General features: G+C 37.6%; 1 protein-coding gene across 1 annotated transcript in view; it reads left to right on the forward strand.

Moving 5' to 3' along the window:
- The window catches only part of COL4A3 (collagen type IV alpha 3 chain), a 54,114-nt gene that overhangs the window by 16,101 nt on the left and 15,273 nt on the right, over positions 1 to 22,740 (forward strand). Inside the window, exons 7-36 of the mRNA XM_056498732.1 lie at positions 368 to 421; positions 1,246 to 1,272; positions 1,837 to 1,914; positions 2,863 to 2,925; positions 3,410 to 3,445; positions 3,560 to 3,601; positions 4,967 to 5,044; positions 6,446 to 6,508; positions 6,764 to 6,820; positions 7,621 to 7,665; positions 9,072 to 9,125; positions 9,459 to 9,500; positions 10,192 to 10,279; positions 10,642 to 10,677; positions 10,996 to 11,160; positions 11,366 to 11,458; positions 12,177 to 12,272; positions 12,620 to 12,690; positions 13,886 to 14,074; positions 14,946 to 15,114; positions 15,995 to 16,087; positions 16,533 to 16,637; positions 17,022 to 17,119; positions 17,500 to 17,650; positions 17,772 to 17,885; positions 18,653 to 18,820; positions 19,915 to 20,004; positions 20,590 to 20,724; positions 21,424 to 21,522; positions 22,587 to 22,676. Coding sequence (XP_056354707.1) covers positions 368 to 421; positions 1,246 to 1,272; positions 1,837 to 1,914; positions 2,863 to 2,925; positions 3,410 to 3,445; positions 3,560 to 3,601; positions 4,967 to 5,044; positions 6,446 to 6,508; positions 6,764 to 6,820; positions 7,621 to 7,665; positions 9,072 to 9,125; positions 9,459 to 9,500; positions 10,192 to 10,279; positions 10,642 to 10,677; positions 10,996 to 11,160; positions 11,366 to 11,458; positions 12,177 to 12,272; positions 12,620 to 12,690; positions 13,886 to 14,074; positions 14,946 to 15,114; positions 15,995 to 16,087; positions 16,533 to 16,637; positions 17,022 to 17,119; positions 17,500 to 17,650; positions 17,772 to 17,885; positions 18,653 to 18,820; positions 19,915 to 20,004; positions 20,590 to 20,724; positions 21,424 to 21,522; positions 22,587 to 22,676 — 2,689 coding nt within the window. The remainder of the gene's footprint in view (positions 1 to 367; positions 422 to 1,245; positions 1,273 to 1,836; positions 1,915 to 2,862; positions 2,926 to 3,409; positions 3,446 to 3,559; positions 3,602 to 4,966; positions 5,045 to 6,445; positions 6,509 to 6,763; positions 6,821 to 7,620; positions 7,666 to 9,071; positions 9,126 to 9,458; positions 9,501 to 10,191; positions 10,280 to 10,641; positions 10,678 to 10,995; positions 11,161 to 11,365; positions 11,459 to 12,176; positions 12,273 to 12,619; positions 12,691 to 13,885; positions 14,075 to 14,945; positions 15,115 to 15,994; positions 16,088 to 16,532; positions 16,638 to 17,021; positions 17,120 to 17,499; positions 17,651 to 17,771; positions 17,886 to 18,652; positions 18,821 to 19,914; positions 20,005 to 20,589; positions 20,725 to 21,423; positions 21,523 to 22,586; positions 22,677 to 22,740) is intronic.

Raw genomic sequence — 22,740 nt, forward strand, 5'->3', positions numbered from 1 at the left:
ATTTTGCCAGTATCTAGCTTGCAATTGGCAATTCATAAATCCTGAAAGTAATTAAGAGAAAAGGATCAATGTTAAGTAACAGATTTACCAGGTTTTCTTTCCTCTATGAGCATTCTGAAAGAGGAAGTCAGAATAATGCCTACTACAGAAAATCATAGATTTCTAGTGAAACTGTGAACTAATCTGAACAGTCTAGGATAGAAGTCAAGCTGCATAAACAGGATGATCCTCTTCTAGCAAAATGCGGTGGTCATGAACTCCCAGTGCATTTAGTATGATAGCATAAAAAACTTCCATGATCATTTGCCAAAATCAGGCCAAGTAATTAACTATAACATGCATTAACAATCACTGTTACTACTTTCAGGGTGACCAAGGATTTCCAGGTCCTCCAGGCCAAAGAGGTGCTCCAGGCCTTCCAGTAAGTGTGAAATTCATGACTGTGTGCATTCCCATCACATAAAGCCAGTCCCTGAAGAAGAGTAAAGCCTCACATTAGCTCATACTGACACCAGTTGAACTATATAGGTGACTCCATTTTTTTAGTATGAAAACTGTGTAATAAAGAGACCAAAGTTAAAAACAATGTTTTACTCTCTGCATGTTGAGTCTCAACTTCTTAGCTAATAACTGGATGGAATTCATTGACTAGAGTTAGCTCTCATGGGATAATCATGAAAGTTTACCACTTACATCCCTAAAGGTGTCCAAGATATATTTAATACATTGCAGTTTCAGTTCATGCATAAGTATCTTTGAGAAAATAATGGCTTAAGTAAGTCAGTAAGAACCAGGAATTAAACCCAGGACTTCTCACTCTGGGTACACTGCTATAATCCCACGATTAGGGTTTTTTTCTCTGTAGAAATGTGTTTCAAAGCGAAACTTTTAAACAAGTGGAAAAGGAATGCTGTGTTTTAAGTTCTGGTGGCTTCAAATCTAATACCTTCTAAACATGATCTTTATTTTACCAGCTTTTCTTATTTTGTTTATTTGTTTATTAAGATCAGGCTTCAAAACTGCTCTGCTTTCACTTGTAGAGTTGTACCTGTGAGATTGACTATTTTTTGACAATATGCCCTTTCTTCTTAACTTAAAGTCTGGCCCATTAAGCAGGAACCTGGCTATGCACATTCTTCATGAAAATAGATCCCCTGAAGAGCACCAAGTTTAGACAATATTTAGAACATGTTATTTCAGCAGTCTTTTACTTTTGTGTTTCAATATGATTTTTCTTCTTCCTAGGGAGTTGTTGGTATCAAAGGAGAGAAGGTCAGTTATTTGCATCATACTATACAAAATATTCATGTGTATGTTTGTTTCTCTTAACATCTCCATTCATGGGAAACAGGTTTACCTTCCAGAAGAAGCAACTGCAAAGTTTGGTGCTTCCTTTGTCCTAGTACCATTCACCTCAAGTTGCAAAATGGTCTATAATTTTTTCCCCCTTAAACTTCTGTTACTGCATGAAATTAATTTATCACTTTCAAGCACACAAAGAACTAAGCTCCTCCCTCAAATAGTTTATGAATTCATATGGAAATCTGCAGATACACTAGAGACTACTTTATAGCAATACTGAGTAACAAAAATAAATTGAAAGCCAGGAGTAATGTAGGTATATCTGAAAAGACTACTCCTAACAGAGAACTGGAAGGCCTGTGAAAAATATAGTTGGTTTCACCTTTTTAAAGGTACAACTATCCATAGCAGACATTTTCCATCATTATGTAATTCTGATATTGCCTATTTCCCTACAAACTGCATTAAAAGATTTGTTGCGTTACAGAGTTCTGCAGCATAACTTTTTGTGTTTCCTTTTATCTAATTGTCCAGGGGTACCCTGCAGAGGGATATAGCCAAGAGTATGGTGCAAAAGGTGATCCTGGATTACCAGGGATGCCAGGTCTCCAGGTAACTCAAAATAAGGGGTGGTGAGATAGATATGTGTAAAATATACAGTAATATGTATAAATACATTCTATATAACGCAAGTATGTATTAAAATTATTTTGTATTTTACATAATGTAAGTGTATTATTTATTTAAAATACAGTATTTTTTACAATTGTGTCACTGATTTCTAAACCAAAACCAGTCAGTTTGCAGGCCAGTCAGATTGCAGAAAAATGGTACTTCAGGTATGGAGGAAAACTGGTCACAGATCTATGAATAGAATAGAATAGAATAGAATAGAATAGAATAGAATAGAATAGAATAGAATAGAATAGAATAGAATAGAATAGAATAGAATAGAATAGAATAGAATAGAATAGAATAGTTCAGTTGGAAGGGACCTATAATGGGCATCAAGTACAACTGCTAAAATTCCCATTGAAGTTAAAACTGAGCAGGTTAGACCAGCTCAACTTCTAGAGTACTAACAGAGGACTGGATAGTCCATATTTCAAGAATGAGCATTAACAGAGAAAGGCAGGGGTGATATATCTTTTGACTATTGGTATAAACAGAGAGCATTAAATTAAAAAGAAAATAAAAATGTTTCATTTTCCATTTCTTTGAAAATAAAGCTTTAAATTATAGGATTTATTGCATAGAATATTTGAAGGATTGAAGGCTTATTAGAGGCATTAATAGGACCATATAAATTATGAGTCCACATTTCTCAGAGGACTTACATCCTCACTTGAGTAGTTTAGTTTTAGAACAGGTGTTTCAAAATGTATGACAAACAATGAAGCAATGAGGAAAAATTATTCTTCTGTGTTCTCCTGAGGTAGGAAAAGGAAATTCAGAAGCAGAGCTGCTCCTCTCTTACTTATTCAGTTCATTGAATTTAGTGTTGTGTTTTGCTCATAATCTTGCTAGGAGATTTATTCCTGTTTCTCTTTTAATATGCAGGGTGCCCAGGGTGCTCAAGGATATCCTGGGGAACTTGGACCACAGGGCCCTCCAGGACCTTTAGTATGAATTTATGTCTCACTTGTTACTTTAACCTTTGATTTTCCCTAAACCCTATGGAGTTACACAGATACAAGTATTTGACTCTCCCAAACTTATTTGAGGTCTGGACACGTGTATGTAAAAACTATGTTTTTCTGCACACATCTGATTTTTTTCAGTTTCTTTTGATTATTTTTATGCATGATAATTTCTGTATTTTCAGAATCATCCTTTGTCCATGTAAGCATAAATTTTAATTTTCACATAACTATCCATTAATTCACTTAAAATACTAATATGCATAACATTGAGAGATGCACATGTTTGCAACTGGACTGTGTAAACCATCTGTCACCCACTCACAATGACTTGCAGTTGTAAAGGTGGAGGAAAGAGTAAAAATGTGATATAAGTTCTGTGAAATTTGAGTACTTCAAAATATCTATATCAGAGAAAAAGATTTTAAGTTTTTTTAGCTGAGGAATTTTTTTTTCCTTTTTTCTAGGGCATGCCTGGGAAACCAGGACCTCCTGGACCTAAGGTAGTCTCAGATTGGTAATAAAAATGAAAACTTCTGTTATGTGTAACATGAATTAACCCATGTTAAAGTGTTTATAAGATAATAAAAAATACATTTGGAGATGTTTTTTTTCAGGGTCTTATGGGACTGAAAGTAATAGGAGCCAAAGGAAGAAAGGTAATTTCATAAGAAGCTTTAAACATTTTAAAAGTTTTGTTTCTGTTTTCTGTATTTTCTGATTTTCTAAGGTAAAATGTTTGGGTAAGTACTGTAAAATGCAAATTTTCAGTATATATGTGGGAGTCTTTTGTTAAAAAATGGAAACATGACAGTGCTCTCTAAGGTCAAAATGTTTTCACATAAGAGCCAGTGATATAAACATCAAGCCAGAAGATTAGACACTGAAGCCAGTAATTAGTATTTACTAGCACATAGCATTAAATTACTGTCTATACTTTGTGCTCCTAAATGCTATCTAAGCAGATAAACAGTGGTAAATATGTAGCATTTGTAGTCTTGTAACTTCTATCCAATGTGTTTTCAGCACCAGCCCTTGTGATGTTAGCAAAACCTCCGGATTTTGAATAAAAATTTATAACTTGTCTTTCATGTATTTACTTTGTATTCCATGTAATTGATATTAAACCAGGAGTTGTTACAAATGCCCACATTGTCTCCCTGCATCTAGCCTGCAGTTGCAGGACTAGTGCAGTTAATCTTGAATATCCTTGCAAGATAACATAATTATTCTAACTGACATGCACAGATTCAGCTGTGATTGGTTTTAACATTGTAATCACTACCAGGAGTGTGCTAGGAGTTTTCTGGAAAAAAAGAATGCCTATAGACCTCATTATTCATTAGCAGTAGTTCAGGTAACCATGGAACATCTTTCTTCCTAATGAAAGAGTGACACATTCTTTGCTGTTGTGCTGCAAATTCATGAAAATGCATTCCACTGGCTTAAAATCACTGAAAATTGCAGATATTGTTTTGTTGAACTCCACAGGAAAGATAACACTGAGGACTTCCCCTGTTCTCAAAGATTCTTAATAAAAAAGTGCACTTCACTACTTATGTTGTCAGTGAAGGACACATGAAAGCTTATTTTGTCTGTTAGCACCATGATTCTGTGATCTCCCTGGAACACCCTGACTGCAGTTTGGAGTATGTGTCTAAAGACAGTTCATGTAATTTACTGAATTACATATTTAAATGGAGATAAATGCTGTAATCAAGAAGATATTTTTGCTTGATTTAAAATAGTTTTGTAACAAATAAATAGGATTAAAAATTCAAATTGTATCTAGAAACTTCAACCAGCATATTAATTTTTATATTAATCAGCTAGGGGAAGGTTAAATCTTCCATATGTCTTTTTTAATGGAATTTAAATAGCAAGCAAAGGGAAGTGTTAACTGAATTAATGTCTGAGTGTAATGACGGAAGAATTTTCATGATATCAAAACTATAGCAGTAGTAATTTGAAATAACAAAAACACACTGCTTGTAATTTGCTCTATTTTTCTTTTTTCTTTCAAGGGTGACATTGGGTTAACTGGACCCCCTGGGCCCCCAGGAACTGTTATTGTGACGTTAAGCGGACCAGACAACATCACGGTAGTAAAATTGTTAAACATCACGTTCAGATAATCTGTCTGACTAGGTTTTACTTTGAGAGGATGCTCTGATAATATTTCCTTTTACTCATCCTAATATTTTTCAGACTTGTTTAATTATTCTGAGCTCTCTTAGAGTGTAGAGCCAGCTCAGCTGAGGCTGTGTGCTCAGAGCACGATGCCAGTGCAATGCTTCTTGCTTACCAGTACCACACCTGCTGGGAATCCCTGAGGAATGGAGAGTAAATCACTTCTGCTTCACCAAATCCACATGGCTGTTCTGAATGGCTATCAAAGCCACAGCTGAGTTGACCTCTGGGCCTTGGCACTGAGAATGTCAGACTCTGAGCTACTGGAGTTTCACAAAAGCTTACAACATGTTCATATACATTTTGTAGTTTGTTTTCTCATTATTTTTACTGAAACGTGAGTAATCGTGGAAAATGTTGGAAAGACAATAAATATGGAAGAAAATAGTCTGATACAGGTTTAAGTACTGCTTTGTGAATTAAAATTCTTGCATTGTATCCTTATATAGAAATTAAACAGCAGTAACTGATAGAATTTTAAATATTCACATCCTAACAGGACGAGTCTTCTATGTGTTCTTGATTACGTTTTTGTTATGAAATTTGAATCTAATCTATGGAGTCATCCAAAGTCCTTCTCCACTATGTGCTAAAGTAAAAGGGAATTGTGCATCAAGACTACTGAATTGAGAGAATTGGGAAGAGAAAGATTGCAGAAGCAAGGTTCAGCTTTTAGGCTCTCCCTGTTTAGATCAAATACAGTTCACCTGGAGCACTTTCCAGTCACAACTGTGGTGGTTTATCATGAGATAATGGCAGTTTTTCAGAAACATTGGGCATTATGGTTTAAAAGCCTCTCAAAACTTCTTACATAAATAGTTGGTGGATGAATCTAACCAGGTAATAATTAGCCCTTAAAATTTGGGTTTACAGTGGCCCTGGGACGTGACCCAGTGATGCTACACTGTAGCATAATCTAATCTTGTACCCACAGAGACAAGGGTGCCATAGGTAGCCACTGCAATCGTGTTTTGAAAGTAACTCTAGCTCCAGTGAAGCAACTAAAGTTTATTTGGGTTTTTTGCTTGTTTCTTGTTGCTATTTACTGCAGGCCCTTTGCATACAATCACAGGTAGGTTGTTTTGACCTAGCTCTATTCTGAAATGTGCAGAAACAGTTTCTTTTTCAAGCATCACAGACTTAGGCAGGATCACTGATTGAAGTTCCTGTTTCTTAATCGTTTGAGTAAAATGATTTCTGCTCAAAGAATCTTGCTGGTGACAGAAGGATTTCCTATTTGTAGAACCAGACTGAAATGGTAAGCATAGAAAAATCAAAGACACAAAAGTAAGCTCTTCATTTCTGTGTATTAGGACTTGAAAGGAGAAAAAGGAGAAAAAGGATCAAGAGGACCCCCAGGGCCAATGGGATTTACAGTAAGTAACCAGAAGTAAATCCCTTAAATCCAGGTACTCAGGCAGCATCACCTAATAAGTACTACTCTTTACATACCAGTATTTACACTAATAATTTCAACCTTTAATGACAAGAATAGAACTAATGAATAGAATAAAATACCTATTAATAGCATTCCAACTGTACTTTGTTTAAAGATAAAAAATTATAAAATATATATTTAACTTAGAAAATGTGAGTTTCAAAACAGTATCCTCAGTGTGGTTTTGTTCCAGGGGCCGGTTGGTGACTCTCTAAGTGAAAAAGGTGACCAAGGAGAACCAGGAGCACAGGTGTGTGCAAACAGCTGAATACATATGTGTTAGTCCTTTCTGAAAAGCAGTTTTCCACTAGTGTTGCTGTGCAGTTTTTGTCTCACTGCTACTCAGAGCAAATTTGCTTAGGTGGCAAGCAAGGTATCCATGTGATCATGTTTTCATTTCATTCCGTTTCTCTCCCCATTCCTGCCCTTGGTGTCCTTATTTTGTTGTTATGAATTGCCCAAACAATTGTTTCTTGTTGCCACACAACAGGAACCAAGCAGGCGCTGCCAAATGAGCTGTGGAAAGCAGCAAATACCTCTGGCATGCTGCCTCCTTCTGTTTTCACTTTTCCATCTACTGCCCTGCTTCAGATACCTTTGAAGTGCACTCCCTTTTCATTAAGTAATTTCTCCTCAAATTGTCCCATACAGAAAATGGGGTTCAGAGAGTTTTCCTTCAGTGTCCTTCCAAGCTCACCATGAGCACTTGCTCATACAACTTGCTGCTATATTGTGTTATCATTTGTCTTGTTTCTGCAAGAACCTGATTTTTCATCAAGCTTTCTGCACTTTCCTGGCACTTTGTACAGCTGGAGTCTGGCACAAATAATCTTCCACGAGAGGAGGAATGTCGATGGAATATCTTACTACCTGTTTTGTAGACTTTTATGAACTTTAGTTAATGATTCATTAATACTTTAAAATAACCTTAATGGCTTTTTACAGTTTTCACAGTTTACAGTTACATGCACAGCATCGAGTTGCTGTGCTCTTTGAATGCAATATCCTCACTTCAAATTTTTTATTTTATCTTACATTTTTCCTTTGTAGGGGAAGCCTGGAAAAGAAGGTGCCCCAGGTCCACCAGGTTTACCGGTAATGAAGGAAGCTTTCTAAATGTTTTCTAAGTTATAGTCATCTGTTTATGACAGTTCTATCTTTCTGACACAGCTTTTCTCTCACTGTGGAATGTGTTTCCAAATGTTGATTTGCATACACTGAAACATTTCCTTCACTCAGCTGGCCTTGGAAAATACCATAAGCATTATGTGCAGGAGACAGAGGCTCAGTTCATATATGTCATTGGTTCTATGTCAAATAAAAAGACCTGTTGCTTGCTGCTGTCCCTCTAAGGAGTTTGAGACACACTCCAAGTTAAGCAAAAGTAATTCTGCTGAGTTTTATATGGTTAGTCACATTTAATTTTTTGCAAAATTGTTATACCTTCCCTTTAACATAAATCAAGAAGAGAAATGAATAGTGTCGAATCACTAGGATCAAAGACATTGTTTTATGAAGGAAAGTTATTGTCAGGGTCATGGCTGTCTTAGCCTGGAACAAGGTGACTGATAGCTATTAAACTGTCAATTTGTCAACATATAGTTCTTAAAATATGCTGTTTTAGAAGCAAAATAGTCTCATTTGTATAATAATTTAGAAGTTGGAAAATTGGAGTTGTTCAAATGTGTTTGAAATATTATATTAAATTGGTTAAATATCAGTTCTTTTTACTTCATCTCTACTTTCACATCATTAGAGTCACAATGACCTTATAAATATCTTACCAAAATTCTTACTGCCAGAATAGCCCATTGCACATGTATCTACTATACCATCATCTTTGTCATGCTAAAACGACCGTCACAGGCAGTCTAAACAAATTCCAGTCTGACAAAGAACACTGAATGACAGACCGCAAAACTCTACTGCCTCAGCTAACAGAAAGAAAATTTTCTGTCATGGCAAAGGCAAGTCATTGTTCTGTTCCCATTTCAGCTTTACTCACTAGCAATGCATTCAACTGCATGAGCCTCCAAGAGCTCTCTCTCCCTTGCCTGTATTCATTTGCAGAAAGCCTTAGTCTGCTCTGTTTTGTCTGGTGCTGCTGACACCTCTTGAGATCAGCACCATCCTGCAGACTGAGTTCTGGGGGAGGGTGTTCAATAGGAGAGTCTTGTATTGTGTTCAGTTTCTCCCCTTCAGAAATAGTTTGCAGAGGGAGGAAAGATCAGAGACTCCTAAACTTGTGCCATGCAGAGCAGCTTCCCCTTGGGAGTGTTGGAGTGTACTGTAATAAATGCAGGTTTGGATGGGACACCTGCAGCTTTTCCTACAAACATGAAGCTGTTCCTCAAATTGTGTCTTTCACTGCAGTTTTTTCTCCTGGGCAAGTTCCATTCACTTTGCCATCAGCATGAAAGATTAAAGCTTTACATTTTAGATCTTATTGTTGTCAGTGCTAAAAGATTAATCCTTATAAAATTGTGTACTGTCACCTACAGGGTCAAAATGGTGAACAGGGCAAGCCAGGACTGCCTGGAAGGCAAGGAGCTAAGGTATTGTCCAATGGTTTTGTTACTGCTTTTGAGGATAAGGTAAAGGTATGTTTGGAGGTTATTATGTAATTTTTTATTTATGAATAAATAGATCAGCTGAAACAAAACCATGTGTTTAAGCTGGTGTCCATCTATGTCTCTGAGTTCCTGTAGGTTTTGGTATATGCAGCTGAATAGTTGTGTAAGGAACAGAGACAGGGTGATGAAGGACTGGTCAGGAACAGTTGCTTTTCTTTAGTGTTTTGAGCAGTGTACCTGAAGTAACAGTGGGTAAATGTCATTCCATACCTATATTGTTTTTAATAAAAAACCCATCTCTGTTCTCTGATGAAGGGGATGAAAGGAAACCCTGGTCCACCTGGAGCTTGTGGTCGAGTAAGTGTAAATTACCTTCATATATAATTTTTCTAAACCATTAGAATAAGAATAATCCAAGTTGTTTGCATGAGGCAATAATGGTTGTCCTGTGATGCTCTAATCAAGCATGGCTTTCACAAAGTACTGATATTGCTGGGATTCTTACACAGATGAGATCTTCCTTTGTATGGAATTGCATACATTATCTGTGCCTGGTTAGACCTCACCTGGATCCAGCAATTATGACAGGGGATTGGACTGTCAAGGAACAAAAATTCACAGGAGTTAATATTTAAACCAATTTCTAATCAGTTGCAGAACAGGGGACCTTAATTTTAAAATCCTAAAAACACTTTTTAAAGAAAGAAAGACTTGGTATGAGTACTATTTCCCTGTCTGGTCATGCTGTCTCCCTAGTGGCTTTCCTAAAGGCCTCATGTGCACCTAATGGAAACCTCCCTAAATTGTTTAGAAGAAATAGCTTTGTAAAAAGCTGAAGTGTTTGTGATATTAACAGAATACTAAAAAAACACTACTGCTAATAACAGTTATGCTATAATCTCTGGTTGCTTGTAATTAGTAAGATCTTGTGCTATCAGCACATCAAAATTATGAATGAGATCAAAACATTGCTTTAATCATGTGTTCAGTGTGAGGCACTGTGCTTCTTTCTTCCAATTCTTTCTTTTTTTACCACCTTTCTCTTGAGACTGAGTATTATGATTATGTGGCTGGTGAAAAAGGGGATGAAGGACCCCCCGGACCTCCAGGACCAAAAGGTCAACGTGGCATACCTGGTGAGTGGGACATCAAAACTACCATCCTGTAGCAAGAGCACTCCACTCAAAGGGCTTATTGCAGAAACATTTTGAGCAACCTTCTTCTGGCTTTACAAGAATATTTCCTAAGCTCACATCTAGTTGCTGACTTGAAATGTATCCTGAGACTTTGATGTATAGCATTATTTACCCTTAAAAATAATTTCTGGTATGCAACAGTTACATGATTGGTAGATACCCACTCAGGCAAAACCAAGTTCTTATTTTAACTTTTAAGCTTAAAATGCAAAAGATCAAAGTTTGTATTCAATGCTATTGACTAGTGACTTTGTAAAGTATAGAGTGGTTTAGCTCAAGTTTTTAATATCTTGCTTTTGCAGGGCCACAGGGTCCTCCAGGAGCTGCTGGTAGACCAGGTATATGCAATAATAAAATACATTGTTCTTCCTGTCTGTTACACTGAATCAGCTTTGTCAAATATTAATTTGAGATGACTTTTAAAATATCTCTAAGCACTAAAAACCCAGGAGCTTTGATGGGTCAAGTACTTAGGTTAAAGATAATTTTTGAATGTCTGTAGATTCTCACTTTGATTCATATATTTCAAGATAAAAAAGATTTGTGGTATGAACTTGATGTGTTTGTCTGTCATTTAACCTATTAAATACTTTACTTAGCTTTGAAATGCCATTTCTGCTATAACTCTGTTTTTGTGTCTTTTCCCCTTTGGTTAGGTGTGTCAAGACCTGGTCTGAGAGGTCCCCCAGGATTTCCTGGGCCAAAAGGAACAAAGGGAGAGAGAGGACAAACTGGCTTGCATATTGTAGGCCCTCCAGGACTGCCTGGTATTACTGGCAGGCCTGGCTCTGTTGGATTACCAGGTCCTCCAGGAGAACCAGGTACTTCTTGTTGCAGGTGTTTTTCAGGATTTTTCCAGGTAGCTTTCTCTTTTAAATGAATTGTTGAATATCTCAAGTTGGAAGGGACCCATAAGGATCAGAATACTGTTTCTAGCTCATCCCTGCAACTTTTGTCTCCCTTAGCAAGTAGAGAATTGTCTCATTAATCTGTGATGTAATGGTGCCATGCTCATTTCGTTAACAGGTAGAGTAACATTTGGAACTGGCCTACCAGGACTTCCTGGAGAGCCAGGGTGTATAGGACCTCCAGGACCTCCAGGAGATACTGGCATGAGAGGTCAGTTTCACTCAGAAGTAGGTGGTACAATCCAGTAATCTTCACAGATCCTCATTTGATTTTTTTAAAATTTAATTTACCTTTTAAATCATTTCCTGAGTTCAGAGTTTTCAGAGCATTCATTAGGAATAGTGAGATGTCTTCCTCCCCTTACATAAGCTAAAAGAGCAGTGATGTGCCAGTGCTGCACACCAGCTGTACAGACCTGTGCCAGGATGTAGATATTCACTGGAACAAACAGTTACTACAGATTGGTAGGGCTTTGTTCTCTCTGTTGTTATGTTCTTACTGACAGTTCGTCTGTGAAAGAAGCTGCACTTCCACCCACAGAAGCTGCTGAATCTCTTTGCTCTTTGTTTGTCGTTAGAATGACCCTGAGTGTTACAAAGCTCTGTTACTTGGAAGCATATGTCCCTTACTTCTTCTGAGTGAATCCAACTTATCAGTAAAGTGACTGTATCCAAAAAAACGTGACTTGAAAAAATCAAGAGATCAAAACCAAATGTTTTTGTCCTTTCAATTAATTGCAGTCAGTTCTGATTGGCTTTCTGACCACAGGTAATTTAATAGTGTGTTAGAAATGATCTTCCAACAAAATTAAGGCTATGATTCTACCAATCCTGGGTAAAAAGTTGTAGCTATAACAAACTAAGTAGCACATTAGTCAGGCTTGAAAATGGCTTGCTGTGAAGCAACTAGTGATTTATTTTCATTCTAGGTGATGATGCTGGTGTGTGTACTGATTGTAGCTACATTCCGGGAATGCCTGGTTTTCCTGGTTCTCCTGGGCCTCGTGGTCAGGATGGCATGCCTGGTAAACTGTCTTGTTCCTAACAGGATAGTAGGAGTGCAAATGATTTTGATTTTAGCATGAGAATCATGTGTGGGCATGTCTGCAGCTGTAGTCCTTAAACTAGCCCTGAGGTGGTGGTGAGTGTGAGAGCCTGGTGCAGCTGCCTCTGCTGATATGAGCACAAGCCCTAAAAGATGGGAACTCGGAGTGCTGATAGGCTTTAGGTGCAGCCTGAGGCCAGCTCAGTCCATGATGAGTAATCAATGTAACAACAGAAACATTGAATACTGGGTACAGTTATTGCAGCTTGTCAAAATCCATGTCCTTGTTTTAATTTTTCTTTACAAAATATACTATTTCTTTTGCAGGTGGGGAAGGAACAACAGGTCCAAAAGGTTCTCCAGGTTCTCCAGGAGCACCAGGGTTTCCAGGGGCTCAAGTAAGACTGGTTTTTCAGATTAACATTCAGATCCCACAAGAATTATTTCAGAGAAACCTCATGGCTACCTAGTATTACGTGCAGTGTCATACTGGGTGATCTTAACAGGTTTTTTCCTGTAGTAAGGAATGTGTCAGCATGGGAGGCAAGGCAGAGAATATGATGTATGGCTTGCACAACTTTACATGAGCCTGGTTGCTAAGTGCAGCAAGTTAGCCCAGTCAATGAGGCTGGTAAATAAATACCTGTGTGATTAACCTGTGTTGCATTTTATGGTGCTGAGATTGCTTGTTCTGTCTGATATGGTTAGTCTATAGTTGCCTTCTGTTCATTTATATAATTCAGTAATTATGGCAGTGGCTGTAAAGCATATACAGATTCTTGTGTGCTGTGATCTTTGTCAGACTTCTTACTTCTCTTGTTTCCAGCATACTCAGGAGTTGCTAAAGCCCCAGCTGTACAGAGAAACTTGCTTCTCCTCATACCCTCTTCAGGGGTGCAAAGAACAATTCCTTCTGGGAAATGTTAGGAAAGGGGTCTGTTATGTTATGAAGTCTGCCACCTGCTGCCACACGTGTCATTTGGTTGTGCTAAACTTGTGCCTGTAGTAGTCATTATGGGAAAGTACAGCCAGTGCTGTTCAATAAATAATCATGCATAAATATTTATTGTGATGGTTGCTGTACAGATGCTAAATGAGTCTGCTAACAGGCTTTGCCAGGAGCCCCTAAAGAGTTCATGTGCCCAAGATCACGAGAGCCCAGTGTGCTTTCACTGGGATAGTGTACCCGCTTTGTAACCGGGGGGGGAGAGAAGGGAGAGGGAAGTTAACTATGAACAGAGCCAGCTATGGCACTTAGAGTGTCCCTGGGGAAATATTCCCATGTGGAGGAGAAATCTTTACCTAGGTCTTAAAGTCCTTCTTTTTGTGCCATGGTTTTACTCATTAAATTATGCGACATTATTCCTGCTTGTAGTGGCATAAATGAAATGGTAGTCATGTCAAAAGAAGTAAAGGCAGGAGAAAAAGAAAAGACAAAAAACTCCAAAACCCTGTTCATTGAAGTGTGCCATTACACAGGGTAAAAATGAGAATAGGGAGAACCCACTGAGGTATTTGATTTTTAAAAAGAGAAAAATCTTGGAAACATGGCATACATCTAGCACTGAAATTCTTTTGATAACTCTATTCTAGGGACCTCAAGGTTTTAGAGGAGAGCAAGGACGTAAAGGATCAAAAGGTGAGCCAGGATATGTACATCCAGAAGGGCCAAAAGGTGAGCGAGGAGATCCAGGAGCCATGGGAGACAAAGGAAGAAGAGGTTCAAGTGGATTTATGGGAAGACCTGGCTCTAAAGGGTCGAAGGGTTCTAAAGGTGAAGAGGTGGGTATGCATTTTTTGCAAGTAATATGGAAGTCATGGAAACCTAAGTCAGTATTTCAACTTGTACAACAATCTGTTTAATCTGTTATGCAGATATTTCAGCTGATATCCCCTACCTGACTGAGGGTACTGTCTTCAACTGTAACAACCAATATGCATGAAAGGGAAGGAAATATACTGATGTAATACCAGAGAGAGATGAGGCCAGTGTAGGTACACATTGCTGAAAAACCTCAGCAGTCTAGTGAGGTGTTGATTTGGATATTGATACTGGAGCATTTTGTTTGATTTCTACAATGCATAAAATCTTTTTTAAAAGTATTTTCCTGACTACTTATAATGCTTAATAATTCAAATGCTTCCTGTTCAGTCTTTATGGGTCAATCTTCAGTGAGAACTGACCATAAAACTAGAATTGTTAGGGCAGAACTCAGCAGAAACAAAACCTAACAATATTTTTATGTTATATTGGCTGAAACTGTTAACATGACTTAGATATAACTGTCTCTAAACCTGACTCCACAGTATTCAAGGAGAGTCAGAGCTGAGGTGGGTTTGTTTTTTTTTTTTTTGCCAAATGTGTTTTAAAACAGAAGAGAAGTGTACAGTGCAGCAACACTGTGATTGGAAAAAAATCAGGCAATTGTATTTATTTGTAGTATTTCCCTCTTAATAGCCCTCTCTTTGTAACAATTAATATTCAAATATATATTAATTTAATCACAAGTAAATCAGAGGAAATTTTTTTTCTTAAATTATCAGTTACTCTGATACTAAAATAATACAAGATTATAGTCAGAGAAATGTGCATTTTGTTAAGAAAGCTGGTGTGGGAAGCAAGTAATGCTTGGTATACATGTATAATCATTAGGGATTGGCTGGATCAAAAGGAGATAGAGGACTACCTGGATTGCCTGGTAGACTTGGGCTTCCTGGAGAAATGGGCCTTCCTGGACTGCCAGGTTATGGACCACAAGGAGTAAGAGGTTTTAAAGGCTCTAAAGGAATCCGTGGACCACCTGGATTACCTGGAGAAGCTGGTTTGTAACTTCCCTATTTTACTGTGTTTTACCTGTGTTAAGGAGTACTTGATTAAAATTGCAGAGAGAGATTGAAATCAAAGACATAATTTATGAAATATTGGAAACCTCTCCTTGCCACTGGACTTCCACGGCATTGTCCCAGCTTTGGTCCCCCAAAGATAGTAGCAAAAGTCTTAGGGTGATAAGATAATTGATGTTGGAAGGGACTCTGTACAGTCTGAATTTCATCTCAGCACAGGCACAGCTATGAGACCAGACCAAATTACTCAAGGCATTATTCAGTTGGTCCTTGATAATCTCCAAGGATAAAGACAGCACATTATCTCTGGGCAATGTGTTCCAGTGCTTGATTGTCCTCACTGTGGACACAAAAAGTATTCAAATATGCATCCAGTCATCATCATTTGTGTAAACTGAGTCAGCAGGGTGAAATGTAAAGGGCATAATAGTTTTTGACTGCTGGAACATACCAATGTAGGTCTTTACAGGCAAGCATAATCTGGAAGAACTCAGCTGAATGGCAGACATAGTCAGGGTTGCCTAAAGATAATGCCCATTGAGTCTTTATGACATGGAGTTGCAGATGTGAGCATTTCGCAGTTGCATCATTTTCCTGGTGACTTTCTGCTTCCTTTTCTGGGTCTCCACTAGACTGCAGGAGGGGTGAGAGGAAGACTGCATGTGTCAATAAAATGATTTTGCTTAATGAAGCCAGGAGTGAAAGCTTTTCAAAGCCTATTGGAGATTCAGAAAAATGGAAACTGTAGAAGACTACATTTTTAGCCAAGTAGATTGTTCACTAATATTTTTAAATTCTTGAGATTACATATTGCCAAACTGTATACCCTTGTAATATTTTCTAACATACTTGCTGAAGGTCTGAAAGGAGAGACCAGTAGGGCAACTCCATTACCTGCATTGCCTGGACCTCAGGGACCACATGGTTTACCTGGACCCCCAGGAATGCCTGGTAAGTACAGTACTAAATCAGTAAAACAGTTAAAATCAGAGACTTGTTAATTGTAAGGCATCTTTACATGGGTTTTATAGAACACTAGTCCTTAAAACTGTCCTGAACATCACAGGACAGTTTCTGTTTCAAGCCTTACTCCTATAAAGTGTGTTTGCAACCTCTCAAGAAGTGGAACATTCATGTCTGCATGTAGCTGTTTCTAGGTGTCTGGAATTTGGCCAGATTGCATAAAAGCTTAACTCACAGGCTCATACATGCTTTGGTACTGTGAATGCAATTAGTATTTTAACTGTGAAAACCTGCAGTAGAGAAATAGTGTCTAAATTCTAATACAATCTACAGTTGTGTCCTTATTTATAATGATAAACTATAGCACACATAATCTTACAAGTTGATGTTCTGTGGTAAGACAATTCACAGTTTACTTATTTTCTTTGTACAGGTAGGATTGGAGCAAGAGGTCAGCCAGGTGATCCAGGGCATTCAGGACCAACAGGTGACACAGGTTTTCCAGGGCTTGGGTTTCCTGGAAACCCAGGTCCAAAAGGTAAAATGCCTTTTTTGATCTTCTCACCAAAAAAAAGCAAAACCAAACAAACAAACAAACAAAAAAATTAAGTACACCTTAAAATAATTAGCAAATTAAAAATATAAATCAATAAACAGATAAATGTTTTTATCAGTCTTGTAATTTACCACCTTAGTGTTAGAAATTGCAAGTTTGAAATATTTTGAGGTATTTCAGAGTACCAAACATCAAAGCTGATGGTAGGGAAATACTTTAAAAGATCTTTATGTTTTCTGGAATATTGCCCTAACAGGTGCAGCTATCTTATCTGAGTTCTGCACTTAATTCAGGTGGATTTCTTTACCTGGATATGTGTTACAGAGACAGTGCTGTATGAGTGTTTACTTTCTTTTCCTTTTGCAGGAGACAAAGGACTTGCAGGAGGCAGAGGGCCACCAGGTTGTGAAGGAAAGACTGGAGATCCAGGCCGAACTGGAAACCTAGGACAACCAGGACAAAAGGTTTGGTTAGAAATACAGCACAGACTTTTCCATAGGTCCTATTCATTTAATTTTATACTGAGCAAATAAATAAAGAATTGTAAGGAATATAGGAATTCCTTTGTTTCTTGACTAGTTATGCACAAACTATGAAATTAAATTCTTTCTATAAAAAGGCTCAAGCCAAAATTTTAGATCCAAATACAAGATTTCAGGATTCCAAGTGTTTGGGATGTTTTCCTACTTCAGCTTTCAGACCATTAGAAATTAGTGTGAAAGATCCAAAGGGAATAAAGGAGAATTACCCTAATAAAATGAGGTCATTATTCCCACAGTGGAGAAAGCATTTTGGCAGATTTGGAAAACAGAGAGGATTGTTTACATTTCTCTCTGTGTTGCAGGGTGAGCCAGGCATGGTTATTCCTGGAGAGCCAGGAAGAATGGGTTCACCAGGAGGTCATGGCAGTCCTGGCTCAAAAGGTGAAGGTGGACTTCCAGGACTCCCAGGCCTACCAGGGCATCCTGGGCATGATGGTGATGAGGGACTAAGAGGTAATGTTGCCAGAGAAGCTCAGGGAGCACAGCAAATTGTTTTAAGCAAAACAAAGTCACACAATGTTCACTCAAAGCCTAAAACTTAATTTGGCTTTGAATCTACTCTCATGTCTTCTAGGAGATCGTGGCTCACCTGGACTTCCTGGAGACCCAGGTTTTCCTGGGAGACCTGCTGAATGTCTTATTGGCCTGCCAGGTTTGCCAGGTGGCCAGGGAGCTACAGGCCCACCAGGTAGGACTTTCTGACCCAAAAATGCCATTTGGCTGGGTGAGTGTGGTTTTGTTGCTGCCTTCCAATGGACTGAGGGAGCTGAAATTGTTTCTGCATATTGGTTATAGAATAGTATGCAAGAAAACATGAGTCCATTTAAAAGATGTTCTTTCTGTAGATTGGAAGCACAGATACTGATGAAGATGGATTAAGATTCAGATTCCACCAGATAGAATAAAGAGTAATCACAAACTGATTGAAATTCTACAGGGAAAAGGATATTTCAGTCATATCTCCCCTGTGGGACTGAACTTAGATTCTGTGGTGCAATGGGATTGATAAAGAAATAAAAGAAAGGAAGAGCTCAGCTAGGTAGGAAAACAATTTAGGGTCCCGGAAGTACCTGCCTGTACTGCATATGATTTTCTTTTTTAAAAAAACACAGTCAGGTATGCAGCACATTCCTTCTGTATATGATCTCAAAAAGATTTTTTTAAAAAAGATTTTTTTAAGAATGAATGCAAAATTGGTGGGGTTTTCAGGTTTGGATTTTTCTTCTTTTTTTTGGAAAAGAACAGATTTCTCTCACTTTTTTCCCCTCTTTTCAAAAAACCCAACCTACAGCCCTTGTAAGATTTTCTGCATGTTTCTGTTGCCTTACAGGTGTCATGTTTAGTCTCAAACAAGCAGAGTTCAGTAAGAGTTTCATGCTTACGATGTAAAGATAGAGGTGAAGGTTTGTTTTTCAGACAGATCTACCATACTACACTGTCCTGCACTTTTCTTAGGAGGAAGAGGTTTACAAGGTTCAAAAGGAAACCTAGGTCCTCCTGGTCTGAGTATCCCAGGAATCTACGGAAGGCCTGGGGAACCTGGACTAATAGGTCTTCAGGGAAATATGGGATTACCTGGTCCCAAGGGACAGTCTGGAAGACCAGGAATCTCTGGTTTGCCAGGTAAGGATTCCTCAATATTTGTTTTGATGTAGCAATTAGGTGAGTCTTTGCAGAAAGGTGTTTAGTGAAAGGGTGTGCAAAAAGGTCATGTTTTTCCAGACTGAAGATGCTGAAATATTTTTCCCTCAACAGTATTCATTTATCTTTGAGATTTTAGGGAAAATGAATAAATCATTCTTCCTTAAATGATGAGCATATCTTGAAGCTCTCTTGATACAGTGTGGAATTTTCTGTAATAGTCTAAGAATGGCATTTTATGTGGATTTTTATACAGTAATGTCCTTGCAGTAGGATGTGAAATAGTTAATATTCAAAGCAACTCTTCCAGCACAATGGAAGTACAAAGTGTTTAGTTCTTACTCAGCATCCCTTTTCAAGCAAATAGTTTGCAATACCATTTTCTGAAAGTTTCAGATCTAGAGACTGACAGAGTTGAGTCAGATCAAGATCTGTCACTAACCAGAGCTAACTTTAAGTAAGATAAGTGGTCCCTATAGGGTTGATTTGTTTGGTTTTTGTCTTTCAGAAATATGTTCAAATTTGTTTTGAAAAATAAAAAGAAAAACAGTCATGCAATGCTTCTCATTTCTAACAAAAATTTTTGCTTAATATCAAATCATTACACTTGGGAAGGAGGTGGAATATACATCTTTATATTGAGAATCTGTAAAGCTTTTGATAAACATGTTGCACTTGACTCAGTTATGCAAACAGAGACTTCTGATGGCATTTGAGGGAGTTGTTATTCCCAGCTGGTCTTTACTCCTGAGCCAGAAATGAATGTCATTCCCATACATCTCGTGACCCATCTCTCATCCCTGCCTGGATATCTCAGATATATTATCTTTAATGTTAGCTATTTCATTCATTGGTAGGAGGTGTTGCAGCTACTAATTTAGGTAATTTGGGGATTATAAATCATGACCCTGTGGTTAAAGATGGGAAAACTGGCTTGGACAGTTACAGAAATGGAGAAAAAATAAAATAAGCAATTAAACAGTGACATGACAGGCATAAGTGTAGTTTTCTGAGGTAATGTTCTGTTTAACTGATCAAGTACTGACTAATATGTTCCTTTTGCTTCAATTCCACAGGAGCAAGGGGAGATCCAGGTGCAATGGGACTGTTAGGAATTCCTGGACCCCCCGGCATGGCTGGAAGACCAGGCAGTCCGGGAATCAGAGGCAAGTGACCACTCTATCTGCCTTCATTATTGCTTAGAATATAGGAATTTCAATGCCCAAGTTAGTCTTGTGATCCACTCTTGTGTGTATTATCCCTCCTGAGTACAGATGTTTTACTGGAATTTCTTTGAGTCTTGGTAAATCTCTTCTCTGCATATGTGCAGCCTGCAGACTGAATGACATCATCATATTTTTCAGCAGTTTTGACTTGTCACCTTCTCTTTTAAATTTTTTTAAGTGGCTGGTGATTTGCTGAATAAAGAGCAGAGAGCCTTTTTGCTGAGTTTTTTTTTCCATCCTATATGGATACCATTATTATATTTATTTACAGATACAAAATTATGTTTATTCACTATAAGAAATAATTTCCATCTCTTGCCATAATCTGTACTTGTATGTGTTTTATTGATGATTGGAGCAGTTAAGCAGTTAATTTGGAATGTATATTTACATATTTAAATTTAAATTGCTCTTGAAGATTGGTATTATCTGGTTTCTGGTATCTGGTTTTATTGCCATTTCAGGTTTTTTTATTATATCATCTAGTTAGGTCTGTTCAGAAAATTTCACTCTATTTTCTTGCAGGTTCTCCTGGCTTCCCAGGAATAAAGGGAAGAAAAGGGTTTCATGGAGAAAAAGGCGAATCAGGTGATAAAGGTTTTCCTGGACCATCTGAGACCTTGGTTGGTATTGGGGACAAAGGAGAGCAAGGTTTAAAAGGTACACATTCATTGTTCTGTCATTAAAACTAGTCAGGGTTGTCATCTGCTTTTCAGTTCCAGTGGACTCTAAAATATGGAATAAACTGGCTCTACTGCTGAGAGTACTCATGTGGTTTTGAAATAATTATTGCTCAACACTAGAACTGCCTTCTTATTTATGGGATAGTTGGATATTAAATTGATATTCAGTTCAATTTCAACTAGTCATAATTCCTTTAAAAAGCTCTTATTTTAATGCTGAATAATATATCAGTAGTACCAGGAGGCTTCTATACGTATATAAATTCAAGTTTTTACACATTTAGTATCCTGTGAGCACAGAAATGGCTACACTTACCAACCAGATGCTGGATTGCAAAGACATTAAATCTGCTCAGAAATACTTGACTTCCAGAAGAATTCCTTTGTTTGCAATATTAATATGACTCTCTACGTGAGCTGTACATGCTTAACTAATACTACCTGGCTTTTTGTATCCATGTTTTCCTATGGAAGCTTTCAGGAACTTCCTATCGTCTGCATATGAAAGTACAGAAGGGTGTTAGAGTGGAGCTTGTGTTTGGCTTGTGTGTTCGAAGTGAAAATCCTATGCTCTTCTGTTTCATTAGCTCAAAGAGTTATAAAATGTTAACCTTTGTACAAAACTTCTATTCTAAGATGTTGTTTTGTAATATTTTTTAATGAAACTTTATTTTAGGAGCTCAAGGCCGAATGGGTGCAAGGGGAGAAAAAGGAGATGTTGGTGTGCAGGGTCCCCCAGGTGTTGATGGGTCTGAAGGAATACCTGGTCTACCAGGTATGGAATATGTATATTGAAAATTACTGTGCCATGTGGACAGGGAGATACTGCTGCTCCAGTGCACACCACTCCAGAAGCAGCACTACAGTCTCTATATTAACTCTCAAAATTTCCTGAGAATTCTGAAACTGAGCAATTTCAAAAGCTGCTGTTTGAAAGTCATAGCAGCTGTCACTAAATCATTCTTTGTTTTCTTTCAAATATAGATCATTGTTTGGGATGACAAATAGATAATAATATTAAATCCCGAATAACACTAAAGTCTGAAAGCTGATGAAACCAATGAATAAAAATTAATACTTCTAAAACTTAAAAGAAGCTTGAATTTGTGATATTATTTAAAAATTAATTCTAAAATATTACAATTTTGCACAAAAAAATATTTTAGGGTTTTTTTTTATTTCAGATGAATTGTATTTCCCTTTTCAAAACCTACATATTTGACTTGTATTTCGAAAGTTAGCAGATTTCCAAAGAAAAGCAGGTGTAAAACTGTTAGGCATTGTCACACTGGAATTTAGAAAGACTGTTCAGAGAACATTCTAGATGCATCTGGATCTTTTGGTCATTAAATTAAGTGCAAATTAAGCTAAGTTAATCTCCAGGTAAGTGAGTGGAGGGGAAATTGCTTAGGTCACACTTAGGAGCTTTTTCTTATGTACTAGTCATGAGAAATCCATAATGAGTAAGCAATAATATGATTGTTCCATGCACAGAAACTAAACTGAACTGCAGTTCAAGCAATGAGAGTCCAGTGTATAAATACAAATTCATGATCTTAATCAAATTCAGCTAAAATACATTGCAGTGGCTGCCCCAAGTGCTGTAGTCACAAACCCTAATATTGATACATAAGGTATTTGTTATTTCCTTGACTTTCTGAAATCAATAATGATAATTTTATCTGTGTTTGGGGCAAAAGGCTCCATGTTGATTATCTATGAAATCGTCATACACCACAAGAAGGTGTGTAGGAGAGGATTTTGTATCCATGACAGCTCTAACATCCAGCCAGTGTCTAAAGCAAACGTGAAGATGACATTTATTTCTTCATCTTGCAGGAGCCAAAGGATTCATGGGTCTTCCAGGGACTCCTGGAAGACAAGGATTCCCAGGTGCACTCGGAAATCAAGGGGACATGGGAATTCCAGGTCATTTTCTCTCAAGACATATTACAAATTCATAGAGCTTTATAGAAGCATTTGCATAGGTCTG

Source organism: Oenanthe melanoleuca, chromosome 9 (genome assembly GCF_029582105.1).
Source record: "Oenanthe melanoleuca isolate GR-GAL-2019-014 chromosome 9, OMel1.0, whole genome shotgun sequence".
Taxonomy (NCBI): Eukaryota; Metazoa; Chordata; class Aves; order Passeriformes; family Muscicapidae; genus Oenanthe; species Oenanthe melanoleuca.